Source organism: Molothrus ater, chromosome 1 (genome assembly GCF_012460135.2).
Source record: "Molothrus ater isolate BHLD 08-10-18 breed brown headed cowbird chromosome 1, BPBGC_Mater_1.1, whole genome shotgun sequence".
Classification (NCBI taxonomy): Eukaryota; Metazoa; Chordata; class Aves; order Passeriformes; family Icteridae; genus Molothrus; species Molothrus ater.
In genome coordinates this window covers 1,377,966-1,398,766 of record NC_050478.2, presented here as the reverse complement: position 1 = coordinate 1,398,766, position 20,801 = coordinate 1,377,966, and the positions used below count along the sequence as shown (strand labels likewise).

Genomic DNA, 20,801 nt, shown 5'->3' with positions numbered 1-20,801 from the left:
CTTCCCTCCCTCCTTCCCTCCTTCCCTCCCTCTCCCGCTGCCCTCTCCGTGTTTGCGTTTGACAAAGAAATGATTTGAACTTCCCGGAGCCGCAGCGAGCCGGGATCCCGAGGCGCAGCCGGGCCCATATGGATGCGATTCCCCAGCCCTGTCCCAGATGATCCAGCGGCACCGGGAGCCGCGGCGCTGAGCGCCCCCGCCGCCTCTCCCCATCCATGGGCTCCGCCGCGGGATTTCGGGAGCTGCCCGCCACTCCAGCCATGAGAAAGCGAGGAAAAACCCCGGGATCTCTCGTCATGTGCCTCTCGGGCTGAAAAGCTGGGGAGCCGGAGGAACAAAATCCCTTTCGCGGATCCGGGAGGGCGAGGAGAAACCCGCGCCGCTGGAATTCCGAGCTCGCCTCCTCCTCCCGCTTCCCTGCGCGGGGCTGGATGCTGGAAGCAGCCCCTTGGATATGGGATCATATCTGGTGTATCCCAGCCTGGGTTTGATCCTCTGCTGCTCCGTGCTCAGCTCCGTCTACGCGCTGGTGAGTCCCGCTTTTTTCCTTTATTTTTCCGTGTTTTTCTTTTCCCCGTGGTTTTTTTCCCGGAGGATCCGCGCGGATCCGGCCGCCAGGAGGGATAGATGAGGGGGTGAAGGATTAAAAAGCTGTTTTGGGGTTGTTGGGATCCGCTGGCGCCGCAGTGAAAATGTCTGTGCTGCTTCCCGGGAGTTGGGATCGCTTGGGAAGCTGCGGGCAGGACGTGCGAGCTTTGACAGGGATCTGGGACAGCGTCTGGGGCAGGATTTCGGGATCTGCCTGTGGAGAAAGGACAACTTGGCTTCCTTTTTCATATTTTTATTTCTTTTTTTCTTTTCCTTTTTAATTTTTATTCTGCTTTTATTTTTTTAATTTCTCTTTCATTTTTTCTCTTTTTCTTCTCTTATTTTTCCCTATTCCTTTTCCTTTCATTTTTTTCCTTTTCATTTCTTCCTTTTCCTTTCCCTTCACTTTTTCTCTTCCTCTTTCCCTTCCCTTTTCCCCTCTCCTCCACCTTTCCCTTTTGCTTCCCTTCCTCTTTTCCTTCTTCCTTTCCCTTTCCCTTCCTCTTCTCCTTCTTCCTCCTCCCTTTCCCTTCCCTTCCTCTCCACCCCCTCCAAGCCAATTTCATTCCCAATTCTCCTTTCCCTGCAAATCCCAGTGAAACTGAGCCTCTCCTTCGGAATTAAATTTGGGAAAAACAGAGAACTTGTAGGGACCCTTTGCTCCTTGGCACTTTCCACCCCTTCCTGCACACACCAGGATTTCCAGGGCTGGAAAACTGGGATAAATCCATCCAAACTGGGAAATGGTGTGAGACCTGCAGCTCCAAAAGCTCCAGGAAGCAGGGAAGGGACATTTCCTCAGGAATCAGCCCCTGGATGTGGAGCCAGTGCTGGGATTCCCTGTGACAGGAGCTCTCCTGGCTTTCCCCATCCCTGGGATTCTCCCTGCTGCTCCCATTTCCCAGCGTTTTCCAGGAGGGAGCCAGGACACCCATGGGAAGTGGGATCTGCCCTCCAGGAGGGATGGAAATGGGATTTGGGATTGGGATTTGGGATCAGGATCACTCTGTCTCCAGTCAGGTCCTTCCTGACCCTCCAGGATCCACCAGCCTGGGCCTTATCCCTGGATTTGGTAGTTTGGAATCTTGTGCAGAGCTGGGGGGGTTTTCCAGATTTTCCAGAGGGGAAATTTCTCCTCACTAAATGAGACGGAACAGCCCCTTGGAAAACCATCCCTGTGTGAGCCCATCCCTGCTCGACGTGTGGTGAAACCTCCCAAAATCCCAAGAAAATTGGGGAAATCAGGAGAACCGCTTGGAGATTTGTTGGGATTCCAGGGATGGATGAGGCTTTTCCCCAAACTCCAGGGCTGGATCAGCATCTCCTGACTCTGGGGCCGTGTCCAGGTCCTGCAGCACCTGCTGCCCCCTGCTCCAGGATTCCTGCAATTCCTGCTGCTCTGGGACTGGGAAAATCAGGATTGGGAACCAGCCAGGCTGGAGCTGGGGAAATTTCAGGATGCAAAAAAAACCCTGGGCACGGCTGCATCTCCCAGTTCCATTATTCCCATTATTCCCATTATTCTCATTCCTGTTCCCATTCCCATTCCCATTATTCCCGTTCCTGTTCCCATTCCCACTATTCCCACTCCCATTATTCCCATTCCCGTTCCTCTTCCCATTCCTGTTCCTATTCCCATTATTCCCATTATTCCCATTCCCTTTATTCCCATTATTCCCATTCCTGGCTCACTCCCCTCTCCCAGTATCTCCCAGTATCAGGAATTCACGGTGGGATTTCTTTGGGATCCCCCATCCCAAGAGATCCGTTCCATCCCAAGGGATGAGCTGGGAGGTGCCCCCATGTCCCCGGCACCGGCTCAGGGCGAGCTGGACCTGGCAAAAATCGGGAATGAGCTCTTCCCAAATCCCAGAGTGCTGAGAAATCCATGGGATTTGCTGGGAAAGCGCAAGAGATTCCCTAAAACCCCTCCTGGACCTGGATTTGCCGATCCCATGGATCCTTCCCAACTCGGAGTTTTGCTGCTTTCAGGTCCTGCTGCTCCAAACCCTGCTTGGTTTAGTTAGGCCAGGCTTAAATCCCTGTTTTAGACCCTTCCCTTGCTTTCCCAACCGCTCTTGACAGCAAAAGGAATTCCCAGAGGGTTCCTGAATCCATCCTGACAGTCCGGGAGCTGCAGAGATCCCGAGTGTCCCCCTCAGGCAGGATGATGTCAGCCCTGTCCAAGAATCCCCTAAAGCCTGGGTTTTGCTGGAGTCGTTGCTTCTTTTTCCAGCTAAATGGAATTTTAAAGGGACTTTGGAAAGAGGGGCTGGGATCCAGGGTGGACAGCAGGGAGAGATTTTACGGATTTATTCTAAAATTGGTTATTATTATTTATTGTTATAAAACGCGTTATTAATATTTATTATAAATGTTGTTGTTATTTATTATAAAATGCATTGTTGCTGTTGTTGTTGTTTATGGGAGGGCCATAAATATGTTTGATACTCGGCTCTGAGGGAGCTGCTGCCGCCGTAAATTTTCCCTTTCCTAGGAGCTGCGAGGAAAAACCCAAGGATGGATGGGGATGCAGAGATTTAATTCAGGCTCTGGGCTGAGCTTAAAGCGCTCCCGAGCTTTTCCCGCTCGGGCACAGCAGAGCCGGGCTCAGCCGCGGGCGTGGATCGGGAGATTCCCGCAGCCAGAGGCGGCTCCAGGGCACAATTCCCGGCTGAGCCTTGGGAATGCGGGCCGGGATCGCCGGATCTCTGCAGCTCCGGGATGCCCGGGTGGGGCAGAGCCAGGAGTGTCCCAAAGCCGGCGCTGGCATTCCCGGAATTCCCCTTGGAGCCGGCAGGAATTGTGCCCAAGGCGCTTTTTGAGGGAATTGTGCTGGAGCAGGGCTGGGAAATCATTTCTGGGATATCCCAGGACTGGGATATGGGTCTGATCCTTGGGATATCCCAGGATTGGGAGCTGAATCCGTGGGACATCCCAGGATTGGGATCTGAGCTCTGGGATATCCCAGGACTGGGATCTGGTCCCTGGGATATCCCAGGATTGGGAGCTGGATCCAGATCCTTGGGATATCCCAGGATTGGGAGCTGGATCCAGATCCTTGGGATATCCCAGGACGGGGAGCTGGATCTGGTCCCTGGAATATCCCAGGATTGGGATTTGAGCCTTGGAATATCCCAGAACTGGGATCTGGATCTGATCCCTGGAATATCCCAGGATTGGGATCTGGGATATATCTGGGATATCCCAGGATTGGGAGCTGGATCTGATCCCTGGAATATCCCAGGATTGGGATTTGAGCCTTGGAATATCCCAGAACTGGGATCTGGATCTGACCCCTGGGATATCCCAGGATTGGGATCTGGGATATATCTGGGATATCCCAGGATTGGGAGCTGGATCTGATCCCTGGAATATCCCAGGATTGGGATCTGGGATATGTCTGGGATATCCCAGGACTGGGAGCTGGAGCTGGATCCCTCTGCAGCAGCCTTGGCTGCCCCTGCATTCCAAGCAGGGAGGGAAATCCAGCAGCAGGAAAAATCTCTGGGAAGGAGAGAAAGGTCTGGGAAGTCAGGGCCTTCTTCCCTGAGGCTCAAATCCCTGTGGGATCAACTTCCCAAACCTGGGGGTTTAGGGCCAGCCTTGGGCAAGGCTCGGCTTTGTTCCGGCTCTCCTGACAATCCAGAGAAACCTTCCCAACATTTCCCTGGAATGGCCCAGTAACACCTGCCTGGGCGACGGGTGGAATTCCACCTGGATGGAGGGCCTGAAATCCAGCGGGGTGAGGGTGGGAAGCTGGGATAATTCTGCTCTTTAGCCCCAGGATTAAGGAATTAAGCCTGGCCTAAGGCGGAGAGCTCTGCAAGGACGGGTTTGGGGAAGGTTTGTGGCAAAAGGAGCTTTGAAAGTCGGGTCTGACACCGGCAGAATTTGGGAGAAGGGGAAAATGTGGGAATGGTTTTAATGTGGGAGGTGCTGGCAGAGGGAAAATCTCCCCATGTCCTAAAAGGTTGGATTTTAGGATCTGAAAGATCTTCCCAACTTAATCCTGCGATTCACAGAGCCAAAACCTCCAAGGTTTTGCTCTTCCAACCCTTTTTATTTTCCCTTTGTTTCCCCCTTTTGCTCAGCCTGGGAGATCCCAGCCCTGCTGTCACTGCAGCAGATATCCTGATTAATCAATCCACGGCTTAATTATTAATAATTAGAATCCAGCAGCCTCCTGCAGGGCTTGGGACCAGAATATCCCATTTTTTTGGGAAGCAGCTGCCAGGCTGCAGCGGGCTGAGCTCAGGGAAGCAGATCCATGTGGGAGAAGGGTGGGAAAAGAGACCATTTCCATTTTTTTTTCTTGGCTGCCCCGGCCTGCTCGGGGTGTTTGGGTGATTCCTGAACTTCCCTCTGCTTTTGGGACGATCCCAAAAATTCCAATCCCGATCTCTGGGGGATTGGGAATCTTTTCTGGCACAGCTGGAGAGAATTCCCCGTTCCACATCCATCCCTGGATCACTGGAGCAGATATTCTGATTAATCAATCCATGGATTAATTATCAATCATTATAATCCAGCAGCCTCCTGGAGGGCTTGGGACCAGAATATCCCAATTTTGGGAAGCAGCTGCCAGGCTGCAGCGGGCTGAGCTCAGGGAAGCAGATCCATGTGGGAAAAGGGACCATTCCCACTTTTTCTTGGTTGCAGTCCCAGCCCTGGCCTGCTCGGGGTGTTTGGGTGATGCTGAACTTCCCTCTGCTTTTGGGATGATCCCAAAAATCCCAATCCCGATCTTTGGGGGATTGGGAATCTTTTCTGGCACAGCTGGAGAGAATTCCCCATTCCATGCCCACCCCTGATCCCTGGAAGTGTCCTCAGAAAGGTTGGATGGGGCTTGGAGCAGCCTGGGATGGGGGAAGGTGTCGGGGTTGGAATGGGATCACCCTTGGGGTCCTTTCCAAGGAAAAGAGCTCTGGAATTCTGTGCTGTTGAGGAAGGTTTGGATTAAGGAGGTGCTGGATGGGGTTTTCCACTTGGATTCGTTCCTTGTTGCTCTGATCAATCCCACAGATCTCCAGAAATCAGGAAAAGGGAATGGTTTGAAGCTGGGTAGAAGGAAGGAATGATAATGCTCATCCTCCGCATTGAACCCATGTTAAAAATGTAAAAACTAAAACTAAAATAACAATAAAAATTAAAATAAAAATTTTAAATTATTAAACTATATTTATATATTAAATATATTAAACTATTATTAAAGTATATAATCAATTATAGACTTATATATAAACATATTAACATTTAATATACATAAATATAAATATAAATATAAATATAAATATAAATATAAATATAAATATAAATATAAATATAAGGCTAAATAAATAACAAGAATAAAAATAAAAATAAGAAAAGGAAGAAAACTAAAATTAAAATTAAAATAATATAAATTAAAATAATATAAACTATATAGATGATAAAATAATTAAATAATAAAAATTAAAATAACAAATAGTTCTGTATAAAAATCCCACAAATCCCAGCCAAGATAGGCCCCAAACAATGGGAAATGCCGTTTCCCAAGCCTGTTCCCTGGAAGGAGCCCATCCCTGCTCCCAGATTTCCAAGGGATTCTCCCACTGTTACTCAGATCAGCCAAAATCCCTGGATCTGAACTTCTGATATCCCTGGCTCTGAACCCCTGATATCCCTGGCTCTGAACCCCTGATATCCCTGGATCTGAACCCCTGATATCCCTGGCTCTGAACCCCTGATATCCCTGGATCTGAAGCTCTGATATCCCTGGATCTGAACCCCTGATATCCCTGGATCTGAAGCTCTGATATCCCTGGCTCTGAACCCCTGATATCCCTGGATCTGAACCCCTGATATCCCTGGCTCTGAACCCCTGATATCCCTGGATCTGAAGCTCTGATATCCCTGGCTCTGAACCCCTGATATCCCTGGATCTGAAGCTCTGATATCCCTGGCTCTGAACCCCTGATATCCCTGGATCTGAACCCCTGATATCCCTGGATCTGAGCCCCTGATATCCCTGGATCTGAAGCTCTGATATCCCTGGATCTGAACTCTCCAGCAGCAAAGGCAAAACCAACAAACCCCTGGTAGGGTTAAAGCCTGGCCTGGCAGCTCGGCCCTCACCAGCCAAGGAAATTCCGGCAAATCCTCGCTGGATTTCTGGGAGCTGCTGGCCCTGGGAGAAGGAGAAGCAGGAGCCGAGCTGAGAGCCCAGGGTGGCCCTGGGTGCCAGCAGTTGTTGTTTGGTTTATGTTGTCCCAGAAATAGCCCGGAGCGGTTTTTTGGGATCGGCGGGGTTATCCTGGCTGGAGCGTGGCTGTGCCTGCAGGGATGCCCCGGGCAGGGACAGCTGGAGCCACCGGGGCCACGCCCTGTCCCTCCCTGGCAGGGACGTCCCAGAGCTCTGCCCGGGGTGAGGGACTGTCCCTCGGCAGGATTCCCATCCTTCCGAAAATTCCCTCCGTCCATCCCAGCTGGAATCAGGCCCTGTTTGCAGAGGGATGTGGGACACAAAGGGCACTTTGGTCACCCTGAAATCCCGGCCTTTATGGGGTTTTATTGGGTTTTGTATGGATTTATGGATTGTTTATGGTATGGGGGTTTATTGGCTCCTCTTATGGCTGTGGGGTGAGGGGGAAAACTGTCCTGGCATTGTCATCCCATCCCATCCCATGGATCCCATGGATCCCATCCCATCCTATCCCATAGATCCCATCCCATAGATCCCATCCCATCCCATGGACCCCATCCCATCCCATCTCATGGATCCCATGGATCCCATTCCATGGATCCCATCCCATCCCATCCCATAGATCCCATCCCATAGATCCCACCCCATCCCATTGCATCCCATGGATCCCATCCCACCCCATCCCATGGATCCCATGGATCCCATCCCATCCCATCCCATTCCATCCCATCCCATCACATCCCATCCCATTCCATCCCATCCCATGGACCCCATCCCATCCCATTCCATGGATCCCATCCCACTCATCCCATCCCATCCCATGGATCTCATCCCATCCCCATTCCCATCCCATCCCATGGATCCCATCCCATCCCACCCCCCTGACCCTCTCCAAGTGCAAACCATCCCCCAAATCCCAAGGTTTTTGGAGCCTTTCTGCCGTAACAATCCCAAGGATTCAAACTTATCCCAGAAAAACTCATCCAAAGGAATCCTGGCCTCTGGGAAACGATCCCAGGATCCGTGTCTGGGGCAGGGAAGGGGTCAGGAAGTGCTGACTCAGCAGCTCGGGCTCCTTATCTGGTTTTCCACTCGGCTGCTCCGGTGCTGATCCGGGCTCCCGATGTTATCTCGGCTCCCTCCCCCTCTCTCCGAGAATTCCCAGGGGTTTCTCCAGCCCCAGTTGGATCTGGAAGGGCAGGATTGGATGTTTGAGTGTCCTTAGGAAACCTTCTCTTCCCTTCCCTGAATTTTGGCTGGGGACTGAAATGGGATTTGGGGCTTTGGGGGGTTTTTTAAATTTAATTTTTTTGCGTGTTTTAACAAAAGACCCAAAATTCAGCTCGAAATTTTCATGGATTTGGGGATGAGCACTTTGTGGTGAATTCCCACCTAGAAGAGGACAAATGATCAAGGAACTGCCACTTGTGGGATTTTGGGAATCTCTGCCACTTTTCAGTGATTTTCCTGCTCATTCCAGAGGGGATGGATAAGGTGGCCTTTAAATGTCCCTTCCAACCCAGATCATTCCACAATTCCATGATTTAATCACTTTATTGCCTGGATTTATCCTCCTGGCTGTGAGGACTCCCAGGATTGGAGATCCCTGGGCCCATTCCCTGAAGGAAACCTGGGAATGGGCCTGGGAGCCGACCTGGAGCAGGATATTCCTCAGCTCTTCCTGGAAAGGCTGGGATTGCTGGATCCGGCAACTCCCTTTGAGCCTGGATTTGTCCCATTCCCTTCACCATTCCCGTGCTCCATCTCCCATCGGGATCAGACCCTGCTCCAGCATTTCTGTCCCTGGCTTTGGCCCTTTTGTCACAATTCTGGGGACAAAGAATCGACGTTTCTGCCCTGGAAGGGCCTCGGAGCTGAATCCTGCCTGATCCATGTGGGACACGGAATTTCCCCCAGGAAAAGCTGTCCCTGGCTCATCCTCAGCTTCACCCACACCCAGCCCCATTACTTCATTTTCCATAACCCCAAAACCTGGGAATGGTCTGGAACATTTAGGGATACAGAGGGACCTGGGGCTCCAGGGAATGCTCAGCTGCAGGAAACAATGGCATCATTAATTAATTAATTAATTGATCTTCTGAATTAAAGCACCTTAAAAGAGCTGAGGGCTAATTTGCTTGCATAGAATCCCAGATTTCCAGGACGGAGTGGCTTGGAAGGGGACCTTAAAGTTCATCTTCACCCCACTATTCAGGTGTCTTTTCTTTTTCAAAGCCACAAATCAAATTCCAAAATTCCCTGAAAACTCTGGACTGAATTCCATGGTCTTTAATTGCCTGAAGTCACCTTGACTTCCTTCTCTGATCCCAATCCATGTTTCCTCTTGGACAGGGAGGAATCCAGGTGGCTCTGGGACTTTGAGCAAGGACACGAGCTCCTTGTCCCGGGTTTATTCCGAGACTCGGATCAATATCCATTACCAGCAGCTTTTATTTTGTGGGCTGCAACTCGACTCCGCTCAATAAAAACGCAGGAAAATGATCCCTAAAATAAAAGTGGGAGGGAGCTGATAGGGTGATGATACATGGATCTGTAATGGCTTTGAACTGGGAACGGTGAGGGATGGATGGGAGATTGGGAATTGGGAATTCCCGGCTGGGAGGGTGGGGAGGAGCTGGGATGGAATTCCCAGAGCAGCTGTGGCTGCCCCTGGATCCCTGGCAGTGCCCAAGGCCAGGTGGGAGCAGCCTGGGACAGTGGGAGGCATCCCTGCCCATGGCAGGGGTAGAATGGGATGATCCCATAAAATTATTCCAATGTTAGGGTCCCTTCCAGCCCAAACCATTCCAGGCTGATTTTCCTGTGTGCTGATTCCCCAGGACTGTTTATCCAGGATAGCCCCTGGATTGGGATAGGGCCAGGACTGGGTTTTCCTCGGGGTGTTTTTTTCCTTGGCTGTACAAACCCAGGGAATTTGGTACAAAACTGGGATGTGTTTGTGTATCCAAGAGAGTGCAAGGGTGTCCCTGCAGGGCTCGGGATGGGAAGGAAAGGAATTCTGCAAATGGAGAGATCCCAGTTGGATGGGAAGGGAAAGAATCCTCCAGATGGAGAGAGTGGGATGGAAAAGGAGAGGATTCTCCAGATAGAGAGAGGGTGGTGGGAAGGGAAAGGATTCTGCAGATCCCGGTTGGATGGGAAGGGAGAGGATTCTCCAGATGGAGAGATCCAAGCTGGATGGAAAAGGAGAGGATTCTCCCAATGGAAAGAGGGTGGTGGGAAGGGAGAGGATCATCCCAATGGAGAGATCCCAGTTGGATGGGAAGGGAGAGGATTCTCCCAAAGGAAAGAGGGTGGTGAGGAGAGGATTCTCCAAATTAAGAGATCCAACTTGGAGTTCTGCAAATAGAGAGAGGGTGATGGGAAGGGAGAGGATTCTCCCAATGGAGAGATCCCAGTTGGATGGGAAGGGAGGGGATTCTCCCGATGGAGAGATCCAAGCTGGATGGAAAAGGAGAGGCTGATGGGAAGAGAGAGGATTCTCCAAATGAAGAGATCCCATTTGGATGGGAATTGAGAGGATTCTCCCAGTGGAGAGATCCCATTTGGATGGGAAGAGAGGGGATTCTCCCGAAGGAGAGAGGGTGGTGGGGAGAAGCTTCACCAAATTAAAAAATCCCAGTTGGAATTCTCCAAATAGAGAGAGGGTGATGGGGAGGGAAAGGATTCTCTAGATGGAGAGATCCAAGCTGGATGGGAAAGGAGAGGATTCTCCCAAAGGAGAGAGAGTGATGGGAAAGGAGAGGATTCTCCCGATGGAGAGATCCCAGTTGGATGGGAAGTGAGAGGATTCTCCCGATGGAGAGATCCCAGTTTTCCAGCTGCATCTCCAAGCCCTGGTGATCTCCAGCAGCTCCTGTGGCTCCTCCCTGCCCTGAGCAATAAAACCTTCCTGGAATGATTCCAAGCAGAGCCGTGCGGGGGCTCAGCAAGGCAGGAATGTCCCTCCTGACCCCGGGAAGGAGAATGGACATGCTGGAACCGTGGATTTTCCAAACCACAGGACAGGGCTGGATCCTGTTCTGGATATGGAGCTGTTTTTAAGGGCTGCCAAATCATCCTGGAAATTTGGGCAAATTGAGTTTCAGTATTTAAAGCAGATTGGTCAGGAAATTACTTTTCTCTGCTCCCCAGATTTTTTTCCTAATTTTGTCTCAGTATCATCAGCAAAGTCCCTGTGATCAATAAATTGAATTTTAATCGCCTTTCCATGGATTTTGGAGGTTTGGATGCAGGAAATCAGCGCCCCGTGCTGTGCATTCCCAGTTTTCTGTGCCACCATCCAGAGGAGCCTCAGGCTGCTGGCAAAGGGGAGGGGCCAGAGCTCAGGTGCTGGAAAAGCAGCAGAGTTTGGGATGCAGGGAAGGAGCTGGGGCTGTGCCAGGGAACGGGACCGCAGGGAGAATCTCCATGTGGGATAATGCAGGCTCCCCTGAGTCAGCACCCCCAGGGCGATGAGGGCTCTGATAAGGGCTCTGATAAGGACAGCAAAGCCCCAGGGTGACCCCGTCTGTCACCCCCTGGATGGGCTGAGGAGAGGCCACAGCAGGGACATTCCCGTGTCCTTCTGCTTCCCAGTTTTCCGATTCCTGCTCCCATGGAGGTGAACTCCCCATTCTCCCACCCCTCCTGTCACTCCAGCAGACACTGGGAATTCTCACCTGGAAGAGAACAAATGATCCATGAACTGCCATTTGTGGGATTTTGGGAATCTCCGCCACTTTTAGGTGATTTTCCTGCTCATTCCAGAGGGGATGGAATAGGGTGGTCTTTAAATTTCCCTTCCAACTCAGATTATTCCACAATTCCATGATTTAATCACTTCATTGCCTGGATTTATCCTCCTGGCTGTGAGGACTCCCAGGACTGGAGATCCCTGGGCCCATTCCCTGCAGGAAACCTGGGAATGGGCCTGGGAGCAGACCTGGAGCAGGATATTCCTCAGCTCTTCCTGGAAAGGCTGGGAGTGCTGGATCTGGCAACTCCCTTTGAGCTGGATTTTGCCTTTTCCCCTTCCCCTTCCCCTTCCCCTTCCCTTCATTTGGTTTCTTCCAAGGGGTCACAGCCAGGTTTTCTCTCTCCAGGGATTTTCCTTTTCCATCCCATAATCTCCTGTGGAAAAAGCAATCCAGCTTTTCTCCTCTCCTGCCTTATCCCGGGGCTTCCCTCAGCTCCAGGAGCAGCATCTCCACTGCTTTCCCAGAAAAAGGAGGAGAGGAGGGAATTCTGGAGCTGCCTGGGTGGAGGAGGAGATGAGGGAATGCTGGAACTGAGCAGCTGGAGTGAGAAGATGAGGAAATGTGAGAGCTGATCAGCTGGATTTGGGATATGAGGGGATTCCAGAGCTGATCAGCTGGATTTGGGGAATTTGGGGATCCCAGAGCTGATCAGCTGGATTTGGGATATGAGGGGATGCTGGAGCTGCCTGGCTGGATTCGGGAGAAGAGGGAGATTCTGGAGCTGATTGTCTGGAGCTGGGATATGAGGGATGTCCTGGATGTGCCCCTGGAGCTGGGATTGTGAGGGATGTCCTGGAGCTGGGATTGTGAGGGATGCCCTGGAGCTGGGATGTGAGGGATGTCCCGGGTGTGCCCCTGGAGCTGGGATTGTGAGGGATGTCCTGGAGCTGGGATGTGAGGGGTGTCCCGGGTGTGCCCCTGGAGCTGGGATTGTGAGGGATGCCCTGGAGCTGGGATGTGAGGGGTGTCCCGGGTGTGCCTCTGGAGCAGCAGCACGTGGAGCATTCCCTGCGGGCCCCGGCGCCCCGCACAGAGCCGCCCTTGTTGTCCTGAACATCCCAATCCCATTCCTGCTCCGCTCCCGGGCACTGCTGGCCGCTCCCGCCCGGTTTTTTGGGAACAGAAGGGCCCTTCCCAGAAAAGGGAGCGAGAGGGGTCCGCAGGGAGCAGAGGGAGAGGAGCGGGGGTGTCCCGGCTCTGCTGGGGGAGTGTGAATCGGGACATGAAGCAGCATTCCAGGGATCGGGATGGGGTTGGATACCTGTGGTTTGAGGCGTTGCTGGAGCCAGAACACCAAACTCCGCTCCTGGAGCGGGAGCTGCGGCTGGAATCCAGCTGGGAAAGGGTTAAAGAGGGGAAAAAACAAAGTGAGAGAGGAAAGGAAAGGGGAAAGGACAGGAGAAAGGAAAAAGGAAAGGGGAAAGGAGAAAGGAAAAAGGGGAAAGGAAAAAGGAAAGGAAAGGAAAAGGGGGAAAGGAGAAAGGAAAGGAAAATGGAAAGGAAAAAGGAAAGGAAAAAGGAAAGGAAAGGGGAAAAGGAAAGGGGAAAAGGAAAGGGGAAAGGAAAGGGGAAAGGAAAGGGGAAAGGAAAGGGGAAAAGGGAAAGGAAAGGGAAAAGGAAAGGGAAAAGGAAAAAGGAAAAATTTCCATGGATTTCCCAGCTCTTCTCCAGGATTCTGGGAGGACTCCCTGGTTTTTAACCTGCTTGTTGAGCCTTTTCCTTGATTTCTTTTCCCTTTTGTCCTTTTATTCTGGCCCTCTGGAATTCATCTCCAGCTTCTTCCTGTTGCCGTGGCAGGTAAATTTTAATTGGGAATTTTGCATCTCTCCATAAATAACTCTGGAAGTCGAGGTTGGAGGAAAACCACTCCTAAAACACTGGCAGAGAAAGGAATGAGAGCCCACAATCCTGACATTCCCCGTGTCCTTGAAGGGGGAAAGGAGTAAGGAAACGCCATTATCTCCTTCGCGTGCATCCTTCAGCAATTCCCCCTCTGAAGGCAGTTCACAAGGGAGACATCCAAAGATCCAGGGGGGAATTCCTGGAATTAAAAGTTCTCTTGCTGCTGTTGTTTTAATTTCTTTCACCTTATCCCTTTGGTCGCTGTGGGGTAGAGGGAAGTGCCAGGGCAAATTAGGGAGATCCAAAAAATCCACATTTTCATTCCTGTGGGGATTTGCGTGTACAGGAGCTGGGATCCTCCTGGAATGAGTTGGCTTTGTTCGGTGTTTTGGGCATGGTTTGGGGTTTTTGGTGCATTTGTGGTGATGAGGGTGGGAAGATTTGGATGTCAGAGTTTTTGTGGGAGTTTTTGTGGGATTTTTCCCAAATCCCCTCGGATTCTGGAAATGCACCTTTGGAAAGAGCAAGAGCTGCAGTCTGGGTGTGAATTAAATTTCAAAATATTCCCAAAAATGGGTCCTGAAGGGAATGAAGGGGATGGTCCCAGCCAGAACTTTAGAGCTGAAAGGAATCAGAAAATCCTGGAATGGGTTGGGATGGAAGGACCTCGAAGCTCATCCCATTCCCAAAGGCAGGGACACCTCCCACTATCCCAGGCTGCTCCAAGCCCCAGTGTCCAACCTGGCCCATGGATCCAGGGGCAGCCACAGCTTCTCTGGGAATTCAATCCCAGCCCCTCCCCACCCTCCCAGCCAGGAATTCCTTGTCTGGATATGACAAACTGGGAGAATCTTCCCAGAAAAGCCTCAGCAGCTCCCCAGGCTTTGGTTCACCTTTTGTCTTACAGAGATTTTCATGGAACTCTGGAATTTCAGAGCTTCTCCTTCCTGGTTTGGGGATGTGGCCCAGTGAGGCACTTTAAAGGACAGAATTGCCAAGGAATCTTGGAATGGTTTGGGTTGGAAAAGATCCTAAAGCCCATCCGGTGCCACCCCTGCCATGGCAGGGACACCTCCCACTGTCCCAGGCTGCTCCCGCCTGGCCTTGGGCACTGCCAGGGATCCAGGGGCAACCACAGCTGCTCTGGGAATTCCATCCCAGCCAGGAATTCCCAATTCCCAAATCCCACCTCTCCTTGTTGTCCCTCAGAGCCTTTTAGGGATTGCAGAGACCATCCCGGTCTGAGTGAGCCCAGACATTCCATGGAGCTGTGTGAGCATCTCCCAGCAGGACAATTAGGGCAATTAGGATAATCAGTGCGATTAGGATAATTAGGAGGCTGCTTTCTCCTCCAGGTGCTCCTGGTTCCTCTTGGCTGGAATTTTTTCCAGGCAGAGACTCCCTCATTCCCTGCTCCTGGTTCACCTCCTGGGAAGGAGATTCCCCGGGATGTCCGGGTGTCTCTCCCGGGCGCTGTGGTGGGAATTTGTCCACGGAGCTCCTGGGGAGGGATCCAGCTCCTTCCACGGAGGCACTGAAGGCTCCATTCATCCCTTGGCCTTCCCAGAGTCACCCGGAGGCACCCAGGGTGTCCAAAAAACCCTTCCCAGGGAAGGCAGAGCTGGCTGGGCACCAGCAGGAGGCCGTGGGGCATCAGGCAGCACTCGGCACCTCGCTCCCAGCAGCCTCTGGAAAAGCAGGAGCCGGGATTTTCCCGGCTGTGGTCGGGAGCAGGGCAGCCCCTGGAGAGGGAGCAGCGCCCTCACAAGCAGGGCCTGTCCCTCTCTGTTGACTGAGCTGGGCCTGCCCCAGCGGGACGGCTCCGGATTTGGTGGAATTTCGCTCCAAGGTTTCCAATTCCTGCTCCAAGTGTGCAGTAATTCCGCTTTTATCCCAAGAGAGAAATCCCTCTGAAGCTGCAGCAAGGGTGGGAATTTTATCCTTCCTTTCTCTCCTGAATATTTGGCTTCAGATCTAACGGTGTCTTTTCCAACCTTGGTGATTCCATGAGATCAAATGTCCAAAATGCTTTTGGTGGGGGAAAAAAAACATCCAGAATCCAGGGATTTGTCTGGTTGTAAACAAAATTCAAAGACCACAAGGAAAACACTCAGTCGAGCAGGAAAATCATGGCACATCCCTGTCATCTCCATGCATTTTCATGGAATGCTGGAGAGTGGTTGGGCCAATCCCAGAGACTGAACTTCAGGAATATTCTCAGAAATATCTGGAAGCACAAATAAAATCTGCTGCCTCCCTGGGTTTGAGCTCAGCTCCACTGGCCGTGGGGAGATTGGAGAAAGACGGATAAAAATTCCCAGATCCATCACTAATAGACACAGGTCTATTAATGAGACAAGGTCCACATCTCCCAAAAAAATGATGGATAAAGGCTGAAAGCCTCCACTCTGTCCACAGTCAATCCTCAATATTCCCTTCAGACCCCTGGGATCTGAAACCTCTGACCTTTAGCTCCAAATCCCAGTGGTTACTCAGGTTCTGGAGGGAAATTTGGGATCAGTTGTGGATCATGGCATGGGAGCAGCAGGAGGTGACCTACAGGAGAACAGGGATGAGAATATTCCATCTCAGTTGATCCAACTTTTATAAATCATGGAGGTTTTTCCTATGGTGTTCCAGAGTTCTCATCCAATGGGATTTTGTGTGTCCTGCTGCTCATTCCTGCTTTTCTCTGAGATCCATGGGAACACCCTGGGATCCATGGGTTCAGCCTTTGGATGGCTCCAACCCTGCTCTTCATTTCAGGCCCTGGGGTGACTTTGAGAAGCTCCTTCCCTTTTTTATTTTTGGCCTTTCCTTTCCTTTCCTTTCCTTTCCTTTCCTTTCCTTTCCTTTCCTTTCCTTTCCTTTCCTTTCCTTTCCTTTCCTTTCCTTTCCTTTCCTTTCCTTTCCTTTCCTTTCCTTTCCTTTCCTTTCCTTTCATCCTTCCCTTCCCTTCCCTTCCCTTCCCTTCCCTTCCCTTCCCTTCCCTTCCCTTCCCTTCCCTTCCCTTCCCTTCCCTTCCCTTCCCTTCCCTTCCCTTCCCTTCCCTTCCCTTCCCTTCCCTCTTGGCTTTGGAAGCATCCAGGTTTTCCCTGAGATCGGAGGGAATTCCCCCCAAAACAACTTCCCAGCCAATTGCCGGCCCCTGAGCCAGGAGTTCATCCCAGAGCAGAGATGTTTCCTGTGGATTTGTGGGAATTCGGAGGCTCAGGGCAAGGCAGGAATGATTTCCAGTGAGGAAGGATCCTCTGTGGATCCAGAGGTGTGGAATTCAGGGACACTCTGAGATCCAGCTGCCAAATCCTCCTCACTTCCTACAATTCCCTGAAATCAGCTGTGATCAGGTGGGGCTTGGTCCTTTCTTCCAAAAAATCAGTGGTGGAAGGAGAGGAAAAGCCTCCAGATGTGCCGGGTTGGATATTGGGAATATTCCTCATGGAATATTATATCCATGGACTATTATATTTAACATCCACATGGATGTGGACCTGGGAATGCCAATCCTGGTCCAAAGGCTTTGCCAGCAGCAGAGGCACAGCAGGAATCTGAGGGAAAAACAAGGATAGGGCTGGAATTCCCTGGGGAGAACTCCGTGTCCCTGGGCTGGATGGAGCCTGGCCAGGGAAGCTTTCTGCTCCCTGCAAATGAGCCAAGATGGGAAGGAGGGGGAGAAAGGAATCCCAGCTAATGGATTTGAGGGATCATTAGGACAGGAACCGGGACCGGCAGCGCCGTGGCTTCCGCAGCCGCTCGAAAATTCCCATTTTCCCTTTCCCCCTGCACCAGAGTGCTCCTGGATACTGTTTCAGGCTGAGCAGGAAAAGCTGGGTTTGGAGTTGTTTCTCTCTTGGTTCTCCTTGTTTCCCATGGAAAACCTGCGGAATATTCAGGAGGGCCAGGTCCCAGTTTCTTTTGGATCCAACATCCCTCCCTCCAGCAGCCTTTGGATGGAATATCCCTCCCAAAAATCCCCATTTTCCCTCTCCTCCCGCGCCAGAGAGCTCTTGGATATTGTTTCACACTGAGCAGGGAAAGCCGGGTTTGGGTTTTGTTTTATCCCAGATTCTCTCCTGGTTCTCCCTATTTCCCATGGAAAACCCGTGAACCTGGGGAATATTTAGGAGAGGCAGCTCCCGGTTCCCTTTGGATCCAACATCCCCCCCGGCACCTCAGGCCATGGCTGAACATTCCATCCCTGGATTTCTTTCCCATAAATCCCTTCATGACCAGAGGTAGGGAAGAATTGTTGGAGAAACCCCTCCAGACCTTTAAACCTCCCTGAGAACATGGGGGCCTCCAAAAAAAATCCCAGATCCTTTGGGTTTTCCACCTGGATTCCAAGGCGAGACCTTGCTCCTATCCTTCTATTCGGAGCACCAGGGAAATTTTTACTGTTGGTGCAGACTTGGAGAATCCCGGGAATTTTGGCTGCCATCATTCCTTGTGTCCAGGGTCACCCGGCTGTGTCCTGAGGTGGCCCCTGGAGCCCCGGGATCTCGTGATCCATGATCCGGGAGAGAGGAGACAGGGAGACGTCTGGGCTGGAGGAGATCAAGGGGACACGTGATCCCAATTCCCAACACATGAAAGGAGAGGGAAAAACCCTTCCTCAATCCCTCAGGGACTGGCTGGGATGGCCTCAGATTGCTGGGAAGGAAACTGGGTGAAAAGTCAGGAGATTCCTGACTTTGGGAGGACGGTGGGGCTGGAATATTGGGAAGGGAGGGATTGGTTCTCACGGCGGGGGTCTCAGCTCCAGAACCTCATCAAAGTAATTAAAGCAGAGCTCATCCTGGGTTTAATTAGGAAAACGGGCTCGGTGCTTCCCACAGATCCATGTTTCCAACAGCTCAGCAGTGCCAGGATTATCCCAAAATTCCCCCGGCCCAGTTTCACCTCCTGCCCAAAGGAAACTTCCCAGAAAAGGAGGATGAAGGATGCTCCTGGAGAAAAGGAGCTTGGGAAGGACCTTCTGGGTCTCCTCAGCTCCCTGACAGGAGGGCACAGCCGGGGGGTACCGGGATCTGCTCCCAGGGAACAGGGACAGGAGGAGAGGGAACGGCCTCAGGGAAAGGTTCAGGTGGGATATTGGGAAAATTCCTTCCTGGAATTGGCTGTCCAGCCCTGGCCCAGCCGCCCAGGGCGGTGCTGGAGTCCCCATTCCTGCAGGGATTTAAAGGCCCTGTGGATGTGGCACCTGGGGTGGCCTTGGCAGAGCTGGGCTCGATCCAGGGGCTTTTCCCACCTCAGTAATTCCGGGATTGGAAGGAAAAGCAAGCAGGATCTCCCAAACAATTCCCTCTGCTCCAAGGAAGGAGAGCAGGGCACAACCCTGGGTAAACCACGGGATGTTCTCCAGAGGCTGGGGATGATGGGAGTGGGATGAGCTGATGTCTCCATCCCAGAGGGACAACGCTCAAGCACGGGGAAGCGCTGGGGAAAGGATCTCCTGGAATGAGACGTTTTGTGGGATTCTCTGAGTGTTCCTGGCTGGAAGGAGATCCCGGGGCTGTCAACAAATCCTCCCTTTCCCAAGCGGAACAAAAGCGCTTCCCCTGCAGCCCGGCTGCTTTTCCTTTGTTTTGTAACTCCCGGAGTTTTAACCATGGAATTGCACTCTCCGGAGCATGGGATTGCAAACTGCCAGCCCGGAGCTGCCAGGACGTTCCGAGGATGCAGAGGACACCCCTCAGTGACCCGAGGAGGCTGCAATCCCTGGAGCACATTCCCAATATTCCCAGCCCCACGTGTGAGGCTTGGCTCATCCCAGATGGTTTTTCATGGGAATGACCGAGCTCCAGCTGCTTTCCATCACCAGAGCCCTGCAAGGCACTTAATGCAGGCCAGGCAAAGCTTTCCCTGGAATATTCCCAGGGTTTTCCATATTTCTGGGATTTCAAGGACGTTTAGATCTGCTTCACCTTCTGGTTTTCCTGGTAGGAACAGTCAGGCTCTGTTCCCAAGGAATGGGGCCAGGATAATGGGGAATATCCCCGAGTTGTGCCAGGACAGGGGGAGGTTGGATAACAGGGAAAAGTTTTCCTAAAAGGAATATCCAGGCCTGGCACAGGCTGTCCATGGAAGTGGAGGAATACTGATCCCAGCAGGATTTAAAAGTGCGGATGTGGGATTTGGGGACGCGTGGTGGTGGCCTTGGCAGTGCTGGACTCCATGATCCTACGGGATCATCCAACAGAAATTACCCTGGGATTTCATAGTGTGACAGAGAGAATGGGAACGTGGGAATGTGGGAATGTGGGAATGTGGGAGCAGGGACCTGGCTCCGCCTCTGTTGGTGATCATTCTCCATGAGGAAATCCGGGAATTCCATTAGGAAATCTGTGTTCTCTGAGTCTAGGGCTGATTTCCAGGTGGTTGATCCGTATTTTCCAGGCATCCACATGGATGTGCAGACTTGATTCCACAATGTCCCAGCAAAGCATTCCCAGGAATGTGGGAATTGGGAGCACGGACAGAGCTGGGACCTGGCTCAGCCTCTGGTTCTGCTCATTTTCCATGAGGAATTCTGGAAATTCCAAGATGAATTCTGGAAATTCCATTAGGAAGTCTGGAAATTCCATGAGGAATTCTGTGTCCTCTGGCTCTGGACCTGATTTCCAGGTGGTTGATCCGTATTTTCCAGACATCTCCATGGATGTGCAGGCCCTCTGAAGGTGCTGCAATTCCAGAGCCCCAAAAGCCAGGATTTCCTGACAACTCTGGGCCATTTCCACTGGAATAAATCTGGAATCTCCCAAATGGGAATCTTCACAGGGAGAACCTAAACTGGTGCCAGTTCTGCTCCCTCAGTCACCAGCATTTTTTGGGAATATCCCCAGATATGGATCAGGATGATCCTGTGCTTCATCTCTCCAAAGTGAAACCAAGGGATTTTTCCAACCCAATTCAGGCTCCCACTCCTCTTTCCCTCTTTTTAATGAACATTATTTCTCCTTCCTGCCATTCTATCCAGGAAATGTTGGGATGCTGCTTTTCCTGGAATTCCCAGGAGCCAGAGCTGATCCATTTTTAATTCCATTCCCTCCCCTTCTCCAGCAGGTTTCTCTCACAGTGCAAAGCACCTAAAAGAGGCAAAAGGCTGGAAAGAGGAGGGTGGGAATTTTAACTCCCAGAATTTTAGGAATAAAGGAAGTCTTAACTGTACATTCCTGTTAAATTTTGGGGGGGAAAGGATTCTTTCCCTGTAAAAGGTTGGGAAATGGGATGGGCCTCGGGAAAGGGAAATTTTTTGTGCTGCACTTCTTAAAACCCAGATCCAGGCCAGCTCCTCAGGGGCGAAGCTGGAATTCCAGAGGGAGCAGGGAATTCAATCCCCCACAAACACAGAACATTCCAGTCTGAAGCTCAGAGCTCCAGCAGCCCCAGGATCCAAACGTTCCATGCCAGGCTCGGTCGGATGAGAT

The 20,801-nt window shown here is 51.6% G+C and overlaps 1 protein-coding gene across 1 annotated transcript in view; it reads left to right on the top strand.

Moving 5' to 3' along the window:
* Positions 1-454: 454 nt before the first annotated feature.
* The window catches only part of PTH1R (parathyroid hormone 1 receptor), a 90,666-nt gene continuing 70,319 nt past the window's right edge, over positions 455-20,801 (top strand). Inside the window, exon 1 of the mRNA XM_036406812.2 lies at positions 455-529. Within this exon, the coding sequence (XP_036262705.1) occupies positions 455-529 (75 nt within the window). The remainder of the gene's footprint in view (positions 530-20,801) is intronic.